Here is a 22355-nt window from a genome sequence, read left to right as displayed (position 1 = left end):
CTGTACACTACTTCCAAAGTATTACTTTTAAAACTAACCAATAGTTAATAAGGATAATTTGGTAAAATAACCATTCTCTTTCTTTTAATCATTGCATTTCTTAATATGTGTGTAAACACCTAAAACGACACTCATTTTGAAACGGAGGGAGTACCTTTTAGCACCATTGAATAAATGATGTATGTGGTCTATATTAATGGCCACATACATCACTCATTCAATGAACCTAAAAAGTAATTTTTTGTTTATCTTAATAGTGACCGAACGGAGTACTGCATTGGGAAGTGGTTGCAGCCTCTTGAAAGCAATCAACCTTAGGTCCCAATGGCACATACTGTTATGTTGCACGTTGAAAATTAATCAAACTTCACCACATATTTATAGGCAACTTTCCTTTACATTTAGCAAACCTCTCCGATGTGGGACTTTGAGAAGAGTTGTGTTATTTAAACAACTATTTCATTGACAACTATTGAGACAACCATAATTTTACAAAGGAAAAGAGGTATTGACACGAAAACCAAAGCAATAGAGAGAGAAAGTAAAAGATTAATGTGAGTATGAGAAAGAAAGTTGTCTCGAAAGTTGTCAAAAAGTGGTTGTACAAGTATCATTTTTCCTTTGAGAATTAAGAACATCTTTCATTATTCCTTTTGTTTTACTACCTGTTTCATTTCTATGAGTTTTGTCTTTTTAGGAAACGTGGCTGTTTAAAACTGTTATTAATTGCTTCAAAAAACTTAGTTAGTCTATATTATTATTTTTTATATAAAATAGTAATTGTAAGTTATAACTACATTTGTTTAACGATATAAAAAATATAAATTATTGATAAACAATATAAAATTTAAATGTTTAACACTCAATTGATACGAACATTGAGATTTTATTCTAACTCATATATGTGTGTGTGTATATAATCGAGTCAACTCATGACCAAACGAGCCGAACTATATATAGTTCAAGTTCAGCTCATTTAATTAACGAACTTAATTTTCAGCTCAAGTTCAGCTCATTTGGTTCATGAACCAAGTTCAACGAGCTAATTGTCGAGTCGAATTCTGAACTATTTTCGAGTTGGCTCGGTTCATTGTCAGCCAAAAATCTGAATTTGAGCTTAAATTCCTAAAACTCAAATAGCCATGAAAATGACAATACTCAATTAATTTCGAATTCGTTTATGCTATGAATCACTCAATTCAGTAAACATAGCCTCAATGTTACCTCTCATCGGTTAGACTTGCCATTTGATTGGTAAAATTCACAATCGAAAACAGTTTTGAGTAGTTGTTCAAAAAATACTCTTGTTGCTCCTTGAATTATGTCAAATCCTTAAGAACTAGAGTGTCTCGGTTAATCAAATTTGTGATAGCAAGTAAATCGTCGATTACAGTGCGAAGGGGTTTAATCGAAAATATAATGGGCATGTCTCATGATCCATAGGTTGCATGACCATCAAATTGGACAACAAATTAGACTAATTGTTTTGATTAGACTGTCTTTGATGACATATAGTTAAATTGAATAATGTGTTTAGTTATTGTTTTGATTAGACTGCCTAAAAGTATTGTTTGCGCCATTAAAACTTGCAACCTAAGTGCAAAAATGTCACCATATATAGATTTTAACACAATTATCATTATAGCATTAGCATGCTTAAAATGGGGTATTTTAATCCCCCAACTTCTTCTCTCTGCTGAGGTTTTGTCTTATTTTATCAAGAGAAATGATATTTTGACAACCACTTTTTGACAACTTTTGGACAACTTTCTCTCTCATACTCACATGATGTTGTTATCCTCTCTCTTCATTCTTCTCTCTCCATTGTTTTTGACCAATAAGAAGTGAGAAAAACAAGGTTGTCAACAAAGTTGTCATCAAATGGATGTCAAAATATCATTACTCTTTTATCAATGCTAACCGATCCTCAACTAGGGCTGGACAGCGGTCGGGTCCGGGCGGGTTTCGGGCCCAAAACCCAAAACCGTCAAAAACCGCGGGTGAGGAACCCAGCCCCAAACTCGTCCGGTTTTGGGTTCGGTTTTGTTCGGTTACGGGTTTTCGGGTTAATCGGGTGGGAGGGGCAGGTATTTCGAGTCAACTCTAGTAAAAATTATCCAAGACCACCAGATTTGAAATTTTTTTAAAACATTATTTTTTAAAAAAATTTGGGTAAATAATAGAATGAAATTGGGCCATTAAAAACACCAATACTTTGTTGGCCAACTATTTATTTCTATAAAATTATTTTTTCAATAAAATGTGATTGTCAACAAAAAATTGCAGCTATTGGCAATCATAAAATTTATTTTGAACATTCTTAAAACAAATTTTTAACCTGCAGCATACAGAAAATAAATATCATACTAGCTTCAACCAAGGTCAAAGCCATAATATTGTAAGAATGGCCAATATTTAAGCAACCATTAAAACTGGCACAACACAACCAACAGTAATAAGTTGCTGAAGTTCAAACTAAGAAGTCATAATAAATTACATTCATCCAATATGAAATTTAATAAAAATTAAAATAACTGGCTTTAACAGCACAGGCTGCATGCTTTAGCTGCTGCTTCAACATGGCGAAACAAGAACCTTGGATAATGTTGTTTTAAGTTAGACCAGAAAATTGTTAAGCATCAAAGTTGAAGGATAGTCCAAGCCCAATATAAGAATTTGTTTCAGATTTGAATCAAGACAACAATAAGCTTGTTAACAATATCAAAATTAACTATCATAATATATTGATAACATCATTCAAGACTATTAAATCACTAAGATTGTTACAAGCAAATAAGTTATACCTCTTAACAGATTAAGGCAGACCAACAAATACCCTTCTTTTTGCAATCAATAGATTAAGGCAGAACAACCTCGTCTCCATACTTGAATGAAAAAAGTAAAGAAAAAAGGTATAAGAAATTCAAGAGACAAATTAACAAGATTAATAATCATGAACAATATGAATTAATAATTAGGGACATACCGATCACATAGCATCAACATTAAAATAGGTCCAACATCACCATGGAGCCAAGCAAAGCAAGCAGGTTCCATTTCAAATCACATTCAAAAACAAGTTGTGTTGTATGAGTCATATTTGACTCCCAAAATATTCCAAAAAATAATTCCTGCATGATATAAAATTACATAAAAATAAAAATAAATATATATACATTTAGTATATTTAGTATGAAATAGTAAAAAAAATGATGTAATTTATACCAATAAATGGATTTAATCAGAAGATCCAGGTGCTGGTGCAACACCAGCAGGAGCTTCCCAACACCAAATGGTTAGATCTTCATTTGCTTCTATCATCAAATAAAAAATAATATTAATATGTTGATCATCAGCAAATAATAAATAAACAATGCCATAAATAAGTTTAACGTACCTGCAACAACACCTTCAGCAATCTCAAACCCTTCACTTGGCTTCAACCAGTTTTGAGAGCATATCAAAACTTCTACAACTCTCGGACCCAACGAACTCATATAAGTGTCCAACAATCTAACTCTTGTGCTAAAGATACTCTCTAAAGCTACTGATGGAGGAATGGCCAATATATCTCTAACCATTGCAGCCACATCATTGGATGAAGCGTTGTTAATGGTGACTGTAGACACATTCCTAAGACCCCAATCCTTCAACAACTCTTCAATTTTCTGCCTTATTGTGTCACCCATATGGTTTGGAACAAAACTAAAGCTAATAATCCTTTTTTGATATTCCCCTTCACCATCAATGAAGTGGGCAGTTAGGGAAATGCAGCTAAAGTTTACTGTAGAAGTCCAGCAATCGGTGGTGAATGCTATCTTACTACATTTAGATTTAAAATAAGCTTTGAGCTTCAACTTTTCATCTAGAAACATCTTATAACAATCCCTAAACACTATCTTTCTTGAAGGAATATTCATATGGGGATGAAAATGGTTACATATGCGCTTGAAGCTGTTAGATTCTACTACCCCAAAGGGAAGTTTAGAAAGGATGACAAATCTAACAATTGCCTTCCTAAATGCATCACCTTGCAAGGGTGCAGCAGCTGCACCATAATCATATCCAGCATACATTAAATTTATAACATATTACAGTATGCACAATCATACATACACAAGTTGTAACTTACGATTGACAACAGCTCCATTTAGCGAATTCACAGCTGCAGCTCCATGAACCTCCTCCACAGCTGCAGCTCCATGAACCTCCTCCACAGCTATAGCTCCATTAACTTCCTCCACAGCTGCAGCTCCGCTAATCCCTTCCATAGGTGCAGCTTCGATACAAGTAGCTTATCCTAACAAAACTTAACAGATTAGATTTAAGTAGCAAGTAATAAACAGATTGACACTTTAGTAAAAATAAAAAACAAAGCAACCTTTCTTGACAAATGATTCAGTTCAGAACAAGTTTCCAAATTCCAATAACACAGGTTAAAACTTAGTAACAAAATAAGAAACAACTTAAGTTTCCAAATTCCAATAACACAGGTTAACACTTAACACTAGTAAACCAAACAAAAAATTAACTTTTTTGAAACAAATGAACAAACAAAAAATTAGATTCAACATAAAAAACATTCAGGTTCACATTGAAACAGAAAAAAAAATTAGAAAGTATATTTAAAAAAATAAACTGATTCACGTAACATTGAAACAAAAGAAAAAAATAGAATGTATATTAAAAAAAAACTGATTCAACGTAAAAAAAATTACTAACCTTATAAGCAATAAACAGAGGGAAATACACTTGTTAGATCTTCAAAATGCTCAAGATGCTCGTTCAAAAAAAAAAAAAACAATACACTTGTTAGAACATAAATAAAAAAATTATAACACAATCAGAGAAAAAAAATATCAAATAAATAATGAGGAAATGAAGAAGATTAAGATCTAAAAATCTAACACATAAAACTAACCTTAAAAGCAATAAACGTTGTAGAAGATGATTAGGAAAACCCTGAAACATAGATAAAAATAAAATGATGTTAAGAACATGATGAAGTAGAAAATGCAAATCGAAAATGATGATATTAGGAATTTAAGAAGAGATCGAAAATGATGTTATTAGTAATAAATGTGTAGCAGGACGAAAATAGATGGAAAATGATGAAGTAGAACAAAAAAATTGAAGAACATGATCAACTGAGGATGAAGATTTGAGGGAGAGACTTACCAGAGAAAAAATGATGAAACGGCGCAGCAAAGCAAGCTTCAGAAAATTAGGGTTTGGGGAGAAATCTCGGTATTTATATGAAGGGTTTTGGGTTGGGTTGAGGAAATTATTTGGGCCAGACAAGTGAGCCCAGTATTAATATGTAATGGGCTTATGTGTATCGGTTCGGTTTTGGTTAACCGCGGGGCTATTCACACCCCCCGCCACCGTCCATCAATAACCAACACAACCCGGATTTTTAACCCGCCCAACCCGCGAACCCGTTTGGACCCGCCCGTTTCCCTTTATTTTCTTGCGGGTTGGCCGGTTTCGGGCGGGTCGGAGCCTTTTGTCCAGCCCTATCCTCAACCATTATGAAGAACCAATTTTAAACCAATTATTAGTTGTGTCTGTCCTCATCATATATTACCATCGATCAGTTGGAAACTTCAGTAGCTAGCTAGCTTACTCATGGAAGTTTAGCCTGATAATTAAATACTATTGTTTATTCTTGGCTTATCCATACGTACCTTGCTTCAATAATCGCCTAAAATGGGTGCACAAATTGACTAGCATGAAGATTCCCTTCCCATTCCCACCTCCTAAAGCTAGCTAATAGAAAAATTCATATACAAAATTGGATCAAATTTATTAAATGGCACAAACATGTCGACATTTTTCTTTAAGAAACGGTATTATGAAGATTTACTCAGCCCAACAAGATTCCATATACTCTGGAGTTGTTTGTTGGGATACATTATACTAGCAAATTCTTTCTATTATGGAAAGCTTGCACCAATGAATTCAATCATTACCAAGTCATGATGATCCTACACACACGCGCGACTAGGCCAATTAGTTCATTTTTCCTCTTTAAACCCTGTTTTTTAATTGCTCCTTCTTACTCCATCTACTTAAAAATAAAATGAATGTCTTTAAAAGTTTTTACGGTGCCTATTAATGGGACAGTGGTTAAGGAAACTAAAAAAATAAAGTTTTAGGTTGAAAGTAACACTTTCATGCTTTTGAAGAGTTAACAGCACAAGTTCCAATGTAATACTTACTAGTACATTTTACTTTTTATGCTAAAGTAACATTTTTTATGCTTTTGAAAGAAAATAGTTATTTTACTAAATTATGAAAAATGTTAACGAGTGCTTTCGGAACATTTTTTAAAGGTCTTAAATAGTACTCCCTCCGTCCCATATTATAAGCAAAAAAAAAAATAGCACTTATTAAGAAAACTAAAACATACAGTTTGTAACATAGTTTTTTTTTTTGTTATCATTGAAATAAGTTTTATAGGAAGATGTAAAAACAATTTTCATTGGTAGTTGATTATAGAGAAAATGAAAAAGAGAGCAAATTGAATGCACTTTGCATTTAATTTTTCTTTGGAAAAGATAATTTTTTGAAAAAACATAATTAAATATGATAAAAGTTGGTCTTTTTTGCTTATAATTTAGGACAAAGAAAATGAGTTTTTTTTTTGCTTATAATTTAGTACAGAGGGAGTACTCTCTCCGTGTCACAATTATTGTCTCTTTAGCATTTTTTTCTTTTTTCTCAAATTAATTGTCACTTTACAATACCAATGCAGCATTTTTTTCACTACTTATACTCTAATTTATTGAATTCCATCTAACTTAACTACTCCACTAACTACAATTAATTGGGGTGTTTTAGTAAATGCTACTAATTTTACCATTGAAATCAATACAATTAATTATTTCCTTAATAATCATGCACAAACCTTAAACGACTAATATTGTGAGACGGATGGAGTATATTTTTGTAAAAATGTGTGTAGTCATTACATTGAAAATTGAAATATTTGACTTTTATTAAATTTAAAATGTTTAAAGAGTGTTCTGGAATCACTCGTTAGCAAGACCCAAATATTGGTGCGCTTCTTACGGAGGCCGGTGGGTTTGTTTGCGAGTTACTCAAAAAAAAACTATCATTTTTTATTATTTTTACTTTAAAATCACGTAAACTACAACACCAAATCATTAAACCACTTAACCGATCAATATTAAGTATTGTATTAATTTTCAAAACTCAAATCAACATCTCAATTATACAAAATGTACATATATATTCTAGGGGTGTTCAAAACCGAACCAACCCAATAGAAAAACCGCAAACCAAATCAATCCAAACCGAAACCGCAAAAAACCGCACTTGGTTCGGATGACTTTTGCACTGAACCGCGCAGTTCGGTTCGGTTTGCGGTTTGCATCTCAGCAACCGAACCAAACCAAACCAAACCGCAAGAATAATGAATATTACTTAAATATGTACTAGCCCAATTACATAGCTCAAGAATAATCTCTTTTGATTCGATTTTTCCATCGTTGCACCATCAGGTTCGATTATAATTCCTTTCCATCTCTTTCAATTCATTTCCAGTGATGAATTTGTTTTCTTTACTTCCCAATAATTTGTTTCATGCTTATGTTTCTTCTTAATTTTACCTATTTTTATATAAGTTTTACCTAATATTTTATCATATAAACATCAAAATAAAAAAAATGTCCTATGTTTATTTTGTAACGAGTTTGCAATATTAGAGTTAATGTAATATTTTTTTCATCTCGCGATAAACCGCATTGGTTTGGTTTGGTTTGGTTTGAATGACTTTTTAAAAATCAACCGAACCAAACCAAACCGCATGCTTTTTTATCTCGCAGTTTGGATGACTTTTTTTCTCAAAACCGAACCAAACCGCACCGCGAACACCCCTAATATATTCCACAAATATTAACATGGGTGTCAATTGGTTCCATTTGATCCAGCGAACTTGAAAATTTGTTTTGAATCAATTGAAATTTTATTAGTAGGAAAAACTACAACTAAAGACTTTGACATCTCATCGACTCTATAGAATGTCTCTACTTGATTAACTCGGGTTTGAATTCTATCCTTATTTTCTACTTTTCTTTTATGAAAATGTCTGTAAAGGTGTGAAAACATATTGTCTGGCTTCAAAGATGCTTCATTAGGGACGGGTCTAACAGGGGGAATAAGATCTCTTTAGGTTTGGTGGTTGAATGTTTGTAAATCAAAGAGTATAAGTGATGGATTAGATTTTGCTGCTGTAAAAACAACCCGCAGTTTCACGCAGTTTTTTACCTCAACCGTTCATCTCGTATCGAACGGTTGAGATTAAAAATTGTGTTTTTAAGTAAAACAATCTCTGCCATCCCACTATGATCGGACGGCTTTCACTGATTATAGCACCCAGCTATAACAGTAGGGAATCTATTCCATAAGTGGTTTAGGGATGTGCCTTGTTAATTTGGTCCTTTTTGAAAAGTGGCGTTAAAGGCTCGTCTATGGGGGTTCTAACATGTGGATTGATATTTTGTGTGTGATATGTGGGGTTTTTTTGTAGAGGGAGTGGATATGGGTAACACATAATGAGATTATTCCTATCTTATTATGCTTGTATGATATTTTAGAAAGGTATGATAGGATAAAATTTAACATCGACTTATCATATCACGGTGAAAAACGTTGAATTTAGACAAGATATGATAGTTATCATGTCACGTTACTCGTATCTTGACGATAAAAGGAGTCCATAATTCATAAATCGCTGCTTATAAGTTTTCTTTTCAAATCTTAACAATTTGTTTCAACTATATCCATGAAGTTCTAGCTCACTAATAAGAATTGAACTTTGTTACCTCGTTAAACAAAGTTTCAATTTTATACAGAATAATCGTAAAATGATCATTGATGTCTTCGATAATAATAATAATTTATCATTCTCCATCTAAAAAACTTGTTTCAAAGATACACATACAGTCCATTGTTGCGACTTATATGCTAAAGATTATAACCAAATGAAATTGGAAAACTACTTATAATGTTTTTTTTTTGACAAAAAGGAAAACTACTTATAATGTATTAACAAACAAATTATAAACCGCAGCTCACTTATTTTGTGGTTGTAACATTTTTAGTTCGCTTTGGGATCATATTTTGCATTGGTTGGGTATATCTGCGGTGTTTCCAGGTGACATCCGGCAACATTTAATTCAATTCACTAATTTGGCCGGATTGCCTAGAGCCACTCACCCTTTCTTGAAAATAATTTGGTTTGCTTCTGTTTTGGAAAGAAAGAAACAATCGTGTTTTCCAAGATACGGCTTGTGATTCTTCTACTTTAGCTGAAAAAGTGAAACTAAATTCTTTTATGTGGCTGAAATCAACACATACATCTTTTATCTTTAATTATCATGACTGGTGGAAACATTCACTCCCTTGTATGGGTGTTACGGTGTAATTTGCTCTAACTTTTTGATGGTGCTCCTTTAGAACAACACCTTCCTGTTGTAATTTGATTGGTTGGTTTACCTTTTGCATGTCTTATGCACGGTAAATCAACCTTGTTTATAATATAGAACTCATTTTAGTTTGTTAAAAAAAAATTATATCAAAAATTCATTATACAAGAAGTAGTTTTTATTATGTTTTTTTTATATAGAAGTTGTTATTATGATTCTAATAATACAAAACAATATTCAAATTGTAATTTAAATAGGAATAAAATCATATTTAACTTTGTTTGGATGGAATAAAATCAATAGTAAACAAAATTACAATTTTTAAAAAAAAATATTTAACATAATTTCACTTTTAATTTTATAGATATTATAAATGATTTGATAAAAAAGATATTTTGTGTGTGTGTGAGAGAGAGAGGGAGATCCATAGTTAATTCTTTCTCTTATAATTTCTTAAAGCTTTAATATTTTTCTCTTATATTTTAAAAAGATAAACTAATATAAACCAATTTTTCTTTTGTAAAGACAAGTGAACGAATTCTACTTTATCTACAATAAAAATACCGTGGATTTAATTTCGAAAGAGGACATACGGTCGATTGTGTTAAATTACAAAGACTATGATGTACTATAAATTTGTAAAAAAAAATGCATATATAATGTTAAAAAAAATTAAATATAACAATAAAAAATGAATCAATGATTAGATAGATAGAACTTCATGTTATTCACAAAAAACTATAGAGGTGTATACTAAATTCTACCGTTGTGTGTATACTAGATAATATACTCACTCTCTCTTTTAAAGATATATTGGATAATTTCACACAAATTAACAAAAAGTAAATAAACCCTTTAAAAAATATAAAAATGAATACATCAATAATTTCTTCTTTTTCATTTATAATTGTTTTTAATAGTATAAAATGAGCAAATGAATTACTTTGTAGCAAAAGGGAGGACACTTAAAATTACATATCACATTTGAGGTTGGTTTGGCTTGATACTTTAGAATGTGTCTCATGTTCGATTCCTGCCGACGCCAATTTTGGTGAGTTAAGTCCACAATGAGTTATGATTTCGCTTTAAATGAGGCTCCACAAATAGACGGTGGATTGGATATGGATTAGTCGGCTCTTGAGCTGGATACTGACTTTTAAAAAAAAAAAAAAAAAAAACTTAAAAATACACTGAAAATGTTAGAAAAAAATACACAGAAAATGATATTAGCAACTGAGATAAGTTAAATTTGTTCCTCTCTTTTAAAGCGCGGGTGTGAATATTAATTACTCCATTCGTTTTAAAATGAGTGTCGTTTTAGCCAAAAAAAATTGTTTCAAAATGAATGTCAATTTTGAAACGATGGAGTAATTAATTGTAATCCGATAAAAAAAAAATGAAGTGAAACGATCCCAATGGCGACGGTTGGGTTGTAGTAGTAGTATATATTTACGCAGCATATATAACAACAGTTACACATTAGGCTTTGTTTGGATTCCAATTCTAAAATCACTTTCTAGTAGTAGTAATCACATACACTTGTTCAAATGGCTGGTAATGGCGACGAACACAGACTAAACCTTGAACCTGAGAAACAGAGCCTTCTCAATCGCCACACTGAAAAGCACTTCACCGCCGGTGAGATCGTCCGTGACATCATCATCGGCGTTTCTGATGGACTCACCGTTCCTTTCGCCCTCGCCGCCGGTCTCTCTGGCGCCAATGCTACTTCTTCCATCGTTCTCACTGCCGGCATCGCCGAAGTCGCCGCCGGCGCCATCTCCATGGGTCTCGGAGGGTAACACTCTTTCTTTACACACTCAATTTTGATCACATTTTTTTATTATCATGAATTGATTTCAAGAAACGTTGCACTATGTTGTGTTGTCGTGAAGGTATTTGGCAGCAAAAGGTGAAGCTGATCATTACAATAGAGAATTGAAAAGGGAACAAGAAGAAATCGTTACAGTACCAGAAACTGGTTCGTATCGTAATCTTTTATTTTATTTATTCTAAAAAATGGTTTTCGATTTTTTTTTTAATTTGATTTTTATATATTATTTCAGAAGCTGCTGAGGTGGCAGAAATATTGGCTGAGTATGGAATAGAGGCACATGAATATGGACCTGTGGTGAATGCTCTGAGAAAGAATCCTCAAGCATGGCTTGATTTCATGATGAAGTAAGTTTCATTTTAATTTTTGTAATTTTTGTTGAGTTAATACTACGCATGAGAAAGTAATTTGTCCAAAATTTGGAGTTTGCAATGCGTGTCGTTATTTGTTGAATGTTAGTTATATGCTGGCAAGAGTGGGATTGGAAAGAGAAAGGCACTTTTTCTGGTTGTGGGTTTCCACTTTTTCAGTGTGGACATGCTTTGATACTTTGATTTCAGATTCCAAACTTTGGTCATGCGTGCCAGTGCCACAGTACACCGATACTATTTGGTTTGGACTCTCTTTTTGTTTTTTAGTACGTCTGTATTTAAAAATAAAGAAATTAATCAAATATACTCCACACAACTTTAAATCTTGTGATATTCAAATGAGCCGAAAACTTTTTCTATAAATTTAAACATTGTTTTCTAAATTTGAGTTTCAATTTTGATTTAAGTTAAAAGAAATTTGTGTGAAGATAAAATAGGTAAACAAGGTTTAAAATCCTCAATTTCAATTTTTATCATAACCATTTTTTTTTTATTCCAAACCATTGTATTGTAGAATCAATGTTTTTTGTTGTTGAAAAACTAAGAATAATTAGCTCAAATTATTTTAATATTAAGCATATGCTCCTGGTCCATGAAATGCAAACGGATAAAAACATGATAAATGAATTATCCTAGAGAACCTTACACGTGGGTTTCTTTTATAATTATTTTTTTGTACAGCTAGTTAGGATGAATAAATGATCATGTGCAGGTACAATGTTAATATTGTTATGCTTCTATAAGTAAATAAATATCTCTGGTCTTGGTTTGGTTAAACTTGTGCCTAAAAAACGTTTTTCAAAACAAAAATATTGTGATGCATACAAATATGTTACAATGTTTCTGACTTGAATTTGAATTATTAAAATAAGATTGATATGGTTTACTTTAGAAATCAAATTAGAGGTAGAGATTTACTGGTGGATGTAGAGAACAGAACGACCTTTTTTTAATACTATGAAGAAAAGTTTTGAAACCATGAATCCAACTTATATTCATCCACCTTTATATGGTTTCTACATGCATCTTTCATAATTTGAATTACTTGCTACAATCAAATATGACTCTAAATAGTAAATGCTTGAAAAAATAAACAAATTGATGCAATCCAATTTTATATACATGCACCTTTTTATTGTTTCTAGAATACCTGCTTCCTTAAAAACGTGAATTAATTTCTACAATGGAAGATAACTTTGTGAATTTGTGAGTGATTGATTGAACAAATTAATTAACAAATTGGTTACTTGGCATGGCAGGTTTGAGCTGGGACTAGAGAAGCCAGATCCAAGAAGAGCATTGTATAGTGCAATGACAATTGCTATTGCTTACGTATTGGGTGGAATTGTTCCTCTCATTCCTTACATGTTCATTCCTAATGCATCAGAGGCTGTTCTTGTTTCAGTGGTGGTTACATTGATTGCTTTGCTTATCTTTGGCTTTGTCAAGGGATGCTTCACCGGCAACAAGCCTATCAGGAGTGCTTTGGAAACTGCTCTAATTGGTGCCATTGCCTCTGCAGCTGCTTATGGTTTGGCAAAGGCTTTCCATCCATAGTTTCATGCTCTTTCAGAACTATTATTTTCTACTTCTTGTCTATTTGATGTTACTTGCGGTGGCAACTGGCAACAATTTTCAGTTTCTTGCCACATTTTCATGAACCATTTAACTTTTGGCTTGAAATTTTTGTGGTTGATATCTATTTGCATTTTAATCCTCTTCTTTGATAGTTGATACATGGAATGAGCGATCATTATGGTGCAACTGTTTGCCGCCGCCACCATTTGAAGAGGTGTTAAATGGCTATTGTTACAAGATGGCAAGAGATAAAATTTAAAAATTTACTTGAAAGCGCATGTTTTGAATCTGAGAATTTGCAATCGGTTTACATTTGCCAAAATGTTGGCATAAGGATTTATATTCACCATTGAGTTGGTGCCATGTTTGTTCTGTATGGATTTTTTATTTTGAAAAAGAAAAACAAGATAAACAAAACAGGTACTACTGCTCTAGGGTCTATTAATTTTGGAAATTGGAAATAGAACCTTTCTCCTGAAGGCTTCGTGAAACTAAATTGTGATGGAGCCTATTCCTCAAGTGGCAACTGGGCAGCTTATAGGAGAGGATACACAATTAGAATCTTCCTAGCTGCTTTCTAACGTTGTTTTGGTGGTATTTGATTAAGGGAAATGTTAACTTGTGCTCTCAAGGCACAAGTTAATGATTCAAATATAGAAAAAACTTATTGGAATGTGTGCGTTGCATTTAATATTTAACTTTTTAATCATTTAAATGCACAAAATTTTAGAAAATATTTCTTTTTTTAAGTTTCTTAACATGTGCCTTAAGGGCACAAGTTAACACTACCCATTAATAGTGGTTTGGATTTGCGTTGAAGCATGGATTCTCGTGTTTAAATGACATTTTATCTTAAAAAATATAGACACCACAAATTATAGCATCAAGCTAAACACGCGTTGGTTCAAAACAAAACAAAAAACTAAACACACATTGAGTAGATTTCCACGGTAAAAACAAATGTATACTAAAACCTGCCTTGCGGGTAGAGCTGTCAAAGATGAACTGGGCATGATAGGTCGGTCCATTAGCACACGTTAAGGTATTAATGCATCATATTGACTTAAAAAAAGATTGAATAAGCAAAATCCGGAAGACTAGTATGATAAGATTTCTGGTTCATACTAGTTAATACCAATTAAATTTCTATAAAACATAAACAAACAACCGGAAACGTTTATTGATTGTTTTCGGTGCATTTAATTTAATAGTTTCTTATTAAAGGGTTTTGTGGGGGTGAAAAGTGAAAGGGTAATTTTTTTTTGGTTTTATATAAAGGGTAAATTTGGAAGTTTGTGAAAATGTTGGGGCGAAGGCATAAGTGTAAGGGTGTGGGGTATAACTTCCTCTAACCAGACACCTTAGGCTGGAATGGGTCAACCCAATTAACCATTAGCCCGCATGGCTCACATGGTTCGTTGGTTTGACCCATTTATCTAACTAGACCCCTCTAACTGGAATGGGTCAACCCATTTAACAGCTCTTCTTGCTTTCGGGAGAACCCTCCACACTTTGAATGTGGGAAATTTTGGGAAGTCCTTCAAAGTTTGAATGTGGCAAAACTTGGGTCGCATGACTCACACAAGTCGTCGGTTTGACCCATTTATCTAACCATACACCTCATGCTGGAATGGGTCAACCCATTTAACCATTAGCCCGCATGGCTCACATGGGTCGTTGGTTTGACCCATTTATCTAACCAGACCCCTCTGGCTGGAATGGGTTGCTTTCGGGAGAACCCTCCACGCTCTGAATGTGGGAAATTTTGGGAAGTCCTTCAAAGTTTGAATGTGGCAAAACTTGTGGCTTCAATGCTATTTTGGTTGAATCAAAATGGCACATACAAGACATCACCATGGGTAGTGATGGCTATTAAAAATTCAAAAATATATATTGATACTATTTGCGTTTGTGTCCGTGTTGCCAAGTTTTTTGGTTATGCAATGTATACATGCGTGTGACACTTTTATCCTCTTAGTTGTTATAAGACTGATGCTCCTTTTATCCTCTTAGTTGTTATAATACTGATGCTCCTTTACCATGATATCAGAGTTCTAGTTTATTTAAATACTACTCTTTGCCAAAAGACCCTTTCATTGAGCAACAAAAACTCTTTCAGCATATCAGTGATCATACACAAGAGTTGGAGCAAAACACAGATAACTAGGGAGAAGGATAGATTAGAGGGAGAGGAAGAGAATAATAAAATAGTGAGAAGCATCGGCTTGTGCAAAATAATATGGCAAAAGAACCATGTTTTCTATTAATTACTTGTTTTTTATAAGTATAGGAAGCCATGTGTGTGCAACTGTTAAGCGTGGCACAAAAGACAAAGCTCCTTCAAGACCGCTCTTCCTTACAATCTAAACGTAATATGAAATATTTGATCCATCGTACTAGTTACAGACCATACAACTCCCGGACAAGACGGGACTGGACACCATATCAAGAAGCCAAAAAGCAAATCCCGATTAGTATTCAGATATTAGGTAGATCTGCAAACAGCAAAAAAATCAACAGATCCTCAATCATCTCCACAATTTGATTAGCTGATTTGTTTAGTACGTAAACAAATGATAAAGACAGAGCAGGCAGGCTTACACTGAATCCAGATGAGGATCAAACAACTGCTGGAGGAAGATGGAAGAAAGAATAGTTAAACTGTGACTTGATAATATTATAACTTCACCGCGAGGAAATTTGTTTCCTTCCCTCTGTATTTTGCTAGCTTATAGAAGCTGGAAATCGATTTTCTCAGTTTGAGGTTCCAAATCCCTGTAGCCCATCCAATACCCCCCATCAGCATATAAGTTCAACTCATGCGTGAGTGTTCTCCATTTCCATAATCATCGCTTCAAAATCAGATGTTTCATTTAGAGCTTCAGATATGATGTGATCCATCTCCATGTCACTAACAGTTTGCTCCTCGTTTTCACGATCAGTATCTTCAACATTTTTTAGGATAGGACTGCCTAAAAATAGTTGTTCCCACGAACCGTCATCCGGTAAATCAGGTACAAGAAACGGAGAATGATTATCTAATGGGCACAATTTCTCATCTAGAAGCAATTTCAAGAACTCAGAACTGATGCACAAGTCTTTTAACCCATCTGTAGAAACCTCAGGTTCTGGTTGCTTATTAAAGGCAGGAGATCGTGGAACAACAGGTTTTAGTTTTTCAGCAACAGGTGGTGTATACTTTATAATCATCCCATCAGAAGAAACTGGTCTGTCATCTTGGTTACCTTGGTCCCACATATTCCCTGCTTCAGAGAAACGCCAATTATTTTCCTTAGGGTGAAGCAGCTGAACCAAGAATCCAGGGCATTGCACGACCATGACCAAGAATGAGAGCATCTGCTGCTGATGCTTCTCCATTCCTTCAAGGCGATCACTCAGTAGAAGCAGCTTACTCTCAGAAGATTCAAGGTGCTGCTTATGTTTGACCAACTCCTGCGTGAGGGTTTTTCTATCCGATTTTAGATTCTCAACTTCTCTCCAAAGGCCATGATTTACTGCTTCTTGTGATGGTTCATCGCGATTGTCTTTTGGCGGCAATGGTTTTTGCTGATCTGCAGCAACATGTGGATGTTTCCTTCTACGTATATTCTTCAGCAAATGCTTTTGACCCCTAATGAAGTTTTCATTTGCAAATTCCCAGTGATCTGCATCAATTTTCCTGAAACCCTGATAAATTCAACAGTCATCAGTTGCTGACTTTAAAAGAGAGACACTTTAAACAAATCGAGACGGTAAAAATGCAGGCCTAGATAAACAAAATTATTGTAGGTTCTTCTACTGAGTGGGAAAACGTTGCATGTTGCTGTAGTAAAGGTTTCTCAAAAGGTCGAGTATATTATCTAATACATTTTCAATTCAGCAGCATCAAAGGATTACGGTTCTCTATGGATAAACAAGTTAATCAGGCACTTATAGCATAAACACTTGTAAGATAACAGTTTATATATAAGCTATCTCTAAAACAAAAAATAAAATAGTCAAAGTGTTTTGGTATAAACTATAAACTATTTCTAGAAGCTATCCTGGTTACGGAAGTAAGCTGAAAACAGCTTACAGTCATTGACAATCGCGGAAAATGGCGGTTGTTCAAGTTCTATAGCTGTTATTTGACAGCAGTATGTACTAAATAGTGTATCGCAGAACAACAGTGGTCTGTTCAAATTCGGCATAAGCTCTCCCAAACGGTCTCAGAAGGGCTTATATGTCAACATATAAACTCAAATAATCCAAAAAAGTGTCGTAGAAGTAAAATGCAACCCCTAAGTACTACTAATGGATTTTATACCTACATAGTACTATATAAATCAAGGAAACAGAATACCTTTACCCATTAATAATATAATATAGTATAGTATTTAAACACAAACTGATATAGGGTTAATGAGGTCGGTAATTGGGGGAAAGGAACAGAGAAATTAATGAACATATGAATTAATAATTGAAGGGATGAATAAGAAGAGCATACATAGATGTTGAGTTGTCTGACGAAGCTGGAGAAATTATTGTGTTTGAAATAATTGGGGAGAAGAGTGAGTGAGAATTGATCAGCGTTGGAGATGATGAAACTATTGTTACCATCAGCGGACCAAGAGATGATGGAATCGGTTGAAGGATCTTCAACCATATCGTAACATTTATTCAAGAAAGGTGCCACCGAACCAGAACCACCCTTCTCGCTCGCTGTTGCTGCTTTCACCATTATTATTATTAATAATCAATTAACCTAAAGAGGAAGAAGAAATAGAAGAGAGAGAGAGAGAGAGAGCCAACAGATGAGATGAGATGAGTGAATGAATGACTTTTCACTTCTCTAACTAACTACAAACAAAACAAAGACTTGGAAGATTTATGAAATTTCGCTGCGCCTCCCTCCCTCCCTCGACTCCACGCGTTTTTTTCCTCTACCAAAAACTTTTCTTTGGGTTTTCGAATCCCTTGCATTTTACTACTTTTCTTTTTCTACAAATATCTTCTTTTTTTTTTTTTTTTATATATATATATATATCCAATCTAAATCTCCTACTGTAACCAAAAAAAAATTTATTTTTAAGAAGCATATATACTGTTTGTTTATACTGAATCCCCTATATATACGAAATAGAAATATTTTAGATTTTTTTTAAAAATAAGTCCCCTACCTATATCTAAATTACTTCTTTTTTCCATTTTTGCAAATTATACGGTATTTATCAATTGCAGTTGAAAATTTTAACCCAAATTTTATTTATGTTGCAGTCGAACTTCAAATTATTAGGAATCATACCATAACGTAGCGACGCTTAACTCCCACAAGGAAGCGAGCGAACGACGGTACCTTATGACAGTAAACGGCAGTCGACCGTTGGGTTTATTAACATAGATTTGAAATGCCCGAGAGCAATTTGGGAAGCCTAAAGAGCAAGAACATTACTTTTTAAGGCCCTCCATATCTTCTCTTAGGCCCCCCAAAATTCCCATTTTACCCATGTTTTATACTCCGGTATATATCTTCAGAAGGATTTGGAAGATCCGGAGGTGTGTTTGCATCACATTAAGCAAGCAGCAATAACATATCCAATATATTTCCTCTATAAAATGCCAAAGTAGTGTATAGTTTAAATGTCAACACCATATGCGAAGGAATTTATCACGTGAAAATAACCACCTGATGAAATGGTAATAAAGACACAAACACTTAATTTAATTTTGCTGAGGTGAATAAAATACTAGTTATTTGTTGATTATGTATTACGACCGACCTTGAAGAAGAATGCCAAGAACAAATAGTAGCAATGCTCTTCTACGTGGCCTTTTTGACTGACCCTCTAGATAGAAAATTGACACTTAGGCCTGCGGATGTTATGGTGTAAGAATGGGTTGGAGAAGAACATGCATGTGTGGACTTGACTGGGGTTTCACCACTTGTGAGTTTAGGAGTCGGGGATTTTACGATAGGACAAGCAGCCCTAAAAGATGCGTCAAGCAAAGTGGCCAAACATGAGAAAGCTTGTTATGGCAATCAACATGCTTTTATATCATTTGCCTTTGACACTTTCGGCTTCCTAGCATCAGAGGCTGTTGATCTTCTACATAGAGTCCAAAGGGTTATGCATAGCAATATTATGTCTCCTAGGTCCATGAATGTTGTGTTTACGAGGATTGGTTTTGCCATCCAAAAAGGTCTAGCGGCGCAGCTTGTTGCCCGCTTGCCTCCTATTCATGTGTGAGTAATATTGATAGTAAATAAAATGGACTATAAATGTTTATTTGAATATAAAGCATGTAGATGAAAATGATGCACAAAAAAACCAAACGAAGAGAATACAATTATACCATCAAGCAGATTCAGACACCTAATGTTCCTAATATCAACCCTATAACTTTTCAAATGTGGGAATGAATTTGAGTATTATAGTCACTACTCGAGAAAGAATAAGTTTGGATCATAGTACAATCAAAACTGGTCTTTGGATTCTCCCATTTTCATTTTTCTTCAGCACCGCAAAATTTGTTTCTTTTTAACTATAAAATGTATAAAAGTATTTAACTTCCCCCATATAAACATGATTTAGAATTGGTTTGATGACATTCTGTTACCATTATAAATGACATTGTGTAGGATACTATATAATGCACAGCCAGCAGTATATCATAGGAGAAAGGTGTTTAGAATAAATAGTAGCATTGCTCTTCTACGTGGCCTTTTAGATACCGTATATATCTTTAACGAAAAAATACTTTCGAGAGATAACTACAGAACCAGGTAAAATCTAAAAACATACCTCCGGAACATAGGTCCTGGAACCAAGCGAAATGCTTTAGGAGTATCTTTTAAATGTATAGAATAGGGGTAAAAAAAGGAATTTTAAGGGGGCTTGAGAGATATTGAGGGGGCTTAAAAAGTAACGTTCAAAGAGCAATTTTACAATCCTAAGTAGATCTGTCAATTTTGGCCCAAACTAAAGGCCCGCTATATCAAAATAGGGGAAATTTTACCTCATACCCCAACAATTATACTCCTACCCCGACATTTAACTTGAATTGCCAATTTTATCCTTCTATTTAAAGTTAAAAAACTAATATTTTAACAGTTACTGTTCACCCTATCCCATCTACAAAACTAACCTAAAACACATTCTAAATTTTCCGGAAAGAATCAAATCGAACGTAATCTCCAGAATTTTGATCTGTTCCTTGCAAATTTTGATATCTAACCACGCGTTCAGATAATGTTTTCGGAAAATGAAAAGAAAAAAAAACATTTCTGGATTTCTGCTTCGGAACACGTATTCATAGATTTCTAGTTTCACTGTATAATTTTGTTTTCCGTAAATCAATTATGCCAGGTTGCCAACCATGTTTTCAGGCAATTCTCGTTGGGTCTTTTGTTTTTTGTTCATGCCTAAAATCAATTCCCTTTTCAGTTTATGCCTAATATCAATTCTATGGAGTCAATGATGGGGTTTCATGGCAGTAAGGGATTTAAAATAATGATTTAATTGCATTGCAGAATCATTTTTTTATTGCTTTCTGGAAGAAGAAAGAAATTACATACCAAAAATGATAAAGAAAGGTTTCCGAAGAATGTATTTGGAATGTTGTGTTGGGTGAATTCATCAAATTGAAAGTGAGGGTGAAAAAACAAAAAGGGTAATATTGGAATTTTTTATAATTTGTAGGGTGAAGGTATAGACGTAGGGGTATAGGGTATAATTTCCCAAAATAGGCCCTGTTTTTAAAAATTTGGAATAGTTTGCTTGTAAAAAATGTCTATTACTATTCTCACCTTGCGCGTTTCTCACGCACCCAATTTATTCCCTAAAATACATTTTGCTTGAAATATAACCCTAACACCTTTTTTCATATTATACAATCCGAACCTTCCTAAAACTGAAGGCAGTAATATAACTTTTCGCACGTTTTACCAAAACTTTTAAATATACGATTCAAAGACTATAACATTAAAAACATTCATAAAAGTTGTAAATAAGTTTTAAATTTATGTTTGAATTCGTTGATGTAATATTTGGATAATTTTAGTTTTTAATTTATGTTGTTTCATATGCTTCCATCGTTTTTATCCAATATGATATGTTTTGATGCATGTTCTTGACAATTATGGTGTCTGAATTTATCAAAAAATGGTGTTCATTTTAACAACATTTGTTTTGTTTGTGTGTTGACACAGTTCAGATTATATGATATGAATTGTTTATCAATGGTTTGGAAAATAAAATCTGAAATGTGTCAGTACGTACACTACAATTCGCTTCTTAATGGGGGGTACACAATTTTTTGGATTATATTAGCCGAAATGTTGTGAAGGTTTTGAGATTATAGTTTTCGAACCATATATTTAGAAGGTTCAGATTATAGTTTGTAATTACGATTGTTTTTACAGTTTTATCATTGAAGAGAGGGTTAGTTTATGTTTTCAATATGTATTTAATGTTGATTGAAAAAAGGATAACAGGGGTATGTTGGTAAAGAATTAATAAATGTAATTGTAAATACATAAGGGGACTTATAAAAAAGACAAAAAAAATCTCAAAATGGTCTTATATTTAGGGACGGAGGTAATAATTCCAAATTTAGTCCGATTAGTATTTTATACTATTGTTCTTGTAAAATTTCTCTTAAGTATTGGTTTGGTAAATTAAGTTTTAGTCCATTTTGACATTTTATAACATAAATGACTACAGTAGAAACTCTTTGAATTAATACTCGGTAAATTAATAAACTCTCTAAAATAATAAATTTGTCCGGTCCCGACTTGGGCCAATGTAAAAAATTGAAAAACTTGATAGAATAATAAGATAATAATTTTTCGGGAGATCCCTTTATAATTTTCGGTCCCAAGAAAATCATAAATTAATAATTCATAGAAACTAAAAAAAAAATATTAAGAATACATTGAACACATTTGTTCCTCTTGTTTACATTTACTGTACTTCAAAAGTCATTATTGATTTCCAATGCATATGAACACAATAGTTACTAATTTACGTTGAGTCCCAAGGTTCACTGCAACGTAATTCTAAGAGGCATAGACTAATTTGCCTTTTTGTTTGGTATGTACAGTATAATTACTTAAAAACTCTTTAAATTAATAATTATTAA

The 22355-nt window shown here is 33.3% G+C and overlaps 3 protein-coding genes across 6 annotated transcripts; 1 reads left to right on the top strand and 2 right to left on the bottom strand.

The window, feature by feature from the left end:
• Positions 1-2803: 2803 nt before the first annotated feature.
• Positions 2804-5513, bottom strand: LOC146934691 (zinc finger BED domain-containing protein DAYSLEEPER-like). 4 transcript variants are annotated; one of them, XM_085706573.1, is made up of 6 exons: positions 4922-5513; positions 4133-4300; positions 3398-4048; positions 3226-3314; positions 2987-3131; positions 2804-2885 (listed from the first exon to the last, which is right to left on the bottom strand). In XM_085706573.1, exons 2-4 carry the CDS (start codon positions 4269-4271, stop codon positions 3238-3240), a joined length of 867 nt encoding a protein of 288 aa, XP_085562699.1. In that variant the 5' UTR covers positions 4272-4300; positions 4922-5513; the 3' UTR covers positions 2804-2885; positions 2987-3131; positions 3226-3237. The 4 variants fall into 4 exon arrangements, with proteins under 4 accessions (XP_085562699.1, XP_085562702.1, XP_085562703.1 ...); XM_085706576.1 differs by having other exon boundaries at positions 3226-3311; XM_085706577.1 differs by having other exon boundaries at positions 3398-3736.
• Positions 5514-10917: 5404 nt separating this feature from the next.
• LOC146934690 (vacuolar iron transporter 1-like) lies at positions 10918-13371 on the top strand. The gene is made up of 4 exons (XM_085706572.1): positions 10918-11250; positions 11348-11433; positions 11519-11633; positions 12917-13371. The coding sequence occupies exons 1-4, from the start codon at positions 11000-11002 to the stop codon at positions 13212-13214; spliced, it is 750 nt and encodes a 249-aa protein (XP_085562698.1). The 5' UTR covers positions 10918-10999; the 3' UTR covers positions 13215-13371.
• A 2089-nt stretch (positions 13372-15460) lies between these two features.
• Positions 15461-18076, bottom strand: HSFA8 (heat shock transcription factor A8). The gene is made up of 3 exons (XM_085706571.1): positions 17722-18076; positions 15837-16922; positions 15461-15730 (listed from the first exon to the last, which is right to left on the bottom strand). Exons 1-2 carry the CDS (start codon positions 17953-17955, stop codon positions 16053-16055), a joined length of 1104 nt encoding a protein of 367 aa, XP_085562697.1. The 5' UTR covers positions 17956-18076; the 3' UTR covers positions 15461-15730; positions 15837-16052.
• Between the last annotated feature and the right edge of the window lie 4279 nt (positions 18077-22355).

Source organism: Medicago sativa, chromosome 4 (assembly GCF_051527215.1).
Source record: "Medicago sativa cultivar Bolivia chromosome 4, Bolivia_mono, whole genome shotgun sequence".
NCBI lineage: Eukaryota > Viridiplantae > Streptophyta > Magnoliopsida > Fabales > Fabaceae > Medicago > Medicago sativa.
The sequence above is the reverse complement of the archived record's forward strand: the minus strand, read 5'-3'. Positions and strand labels throughout refer to the sequence as shown.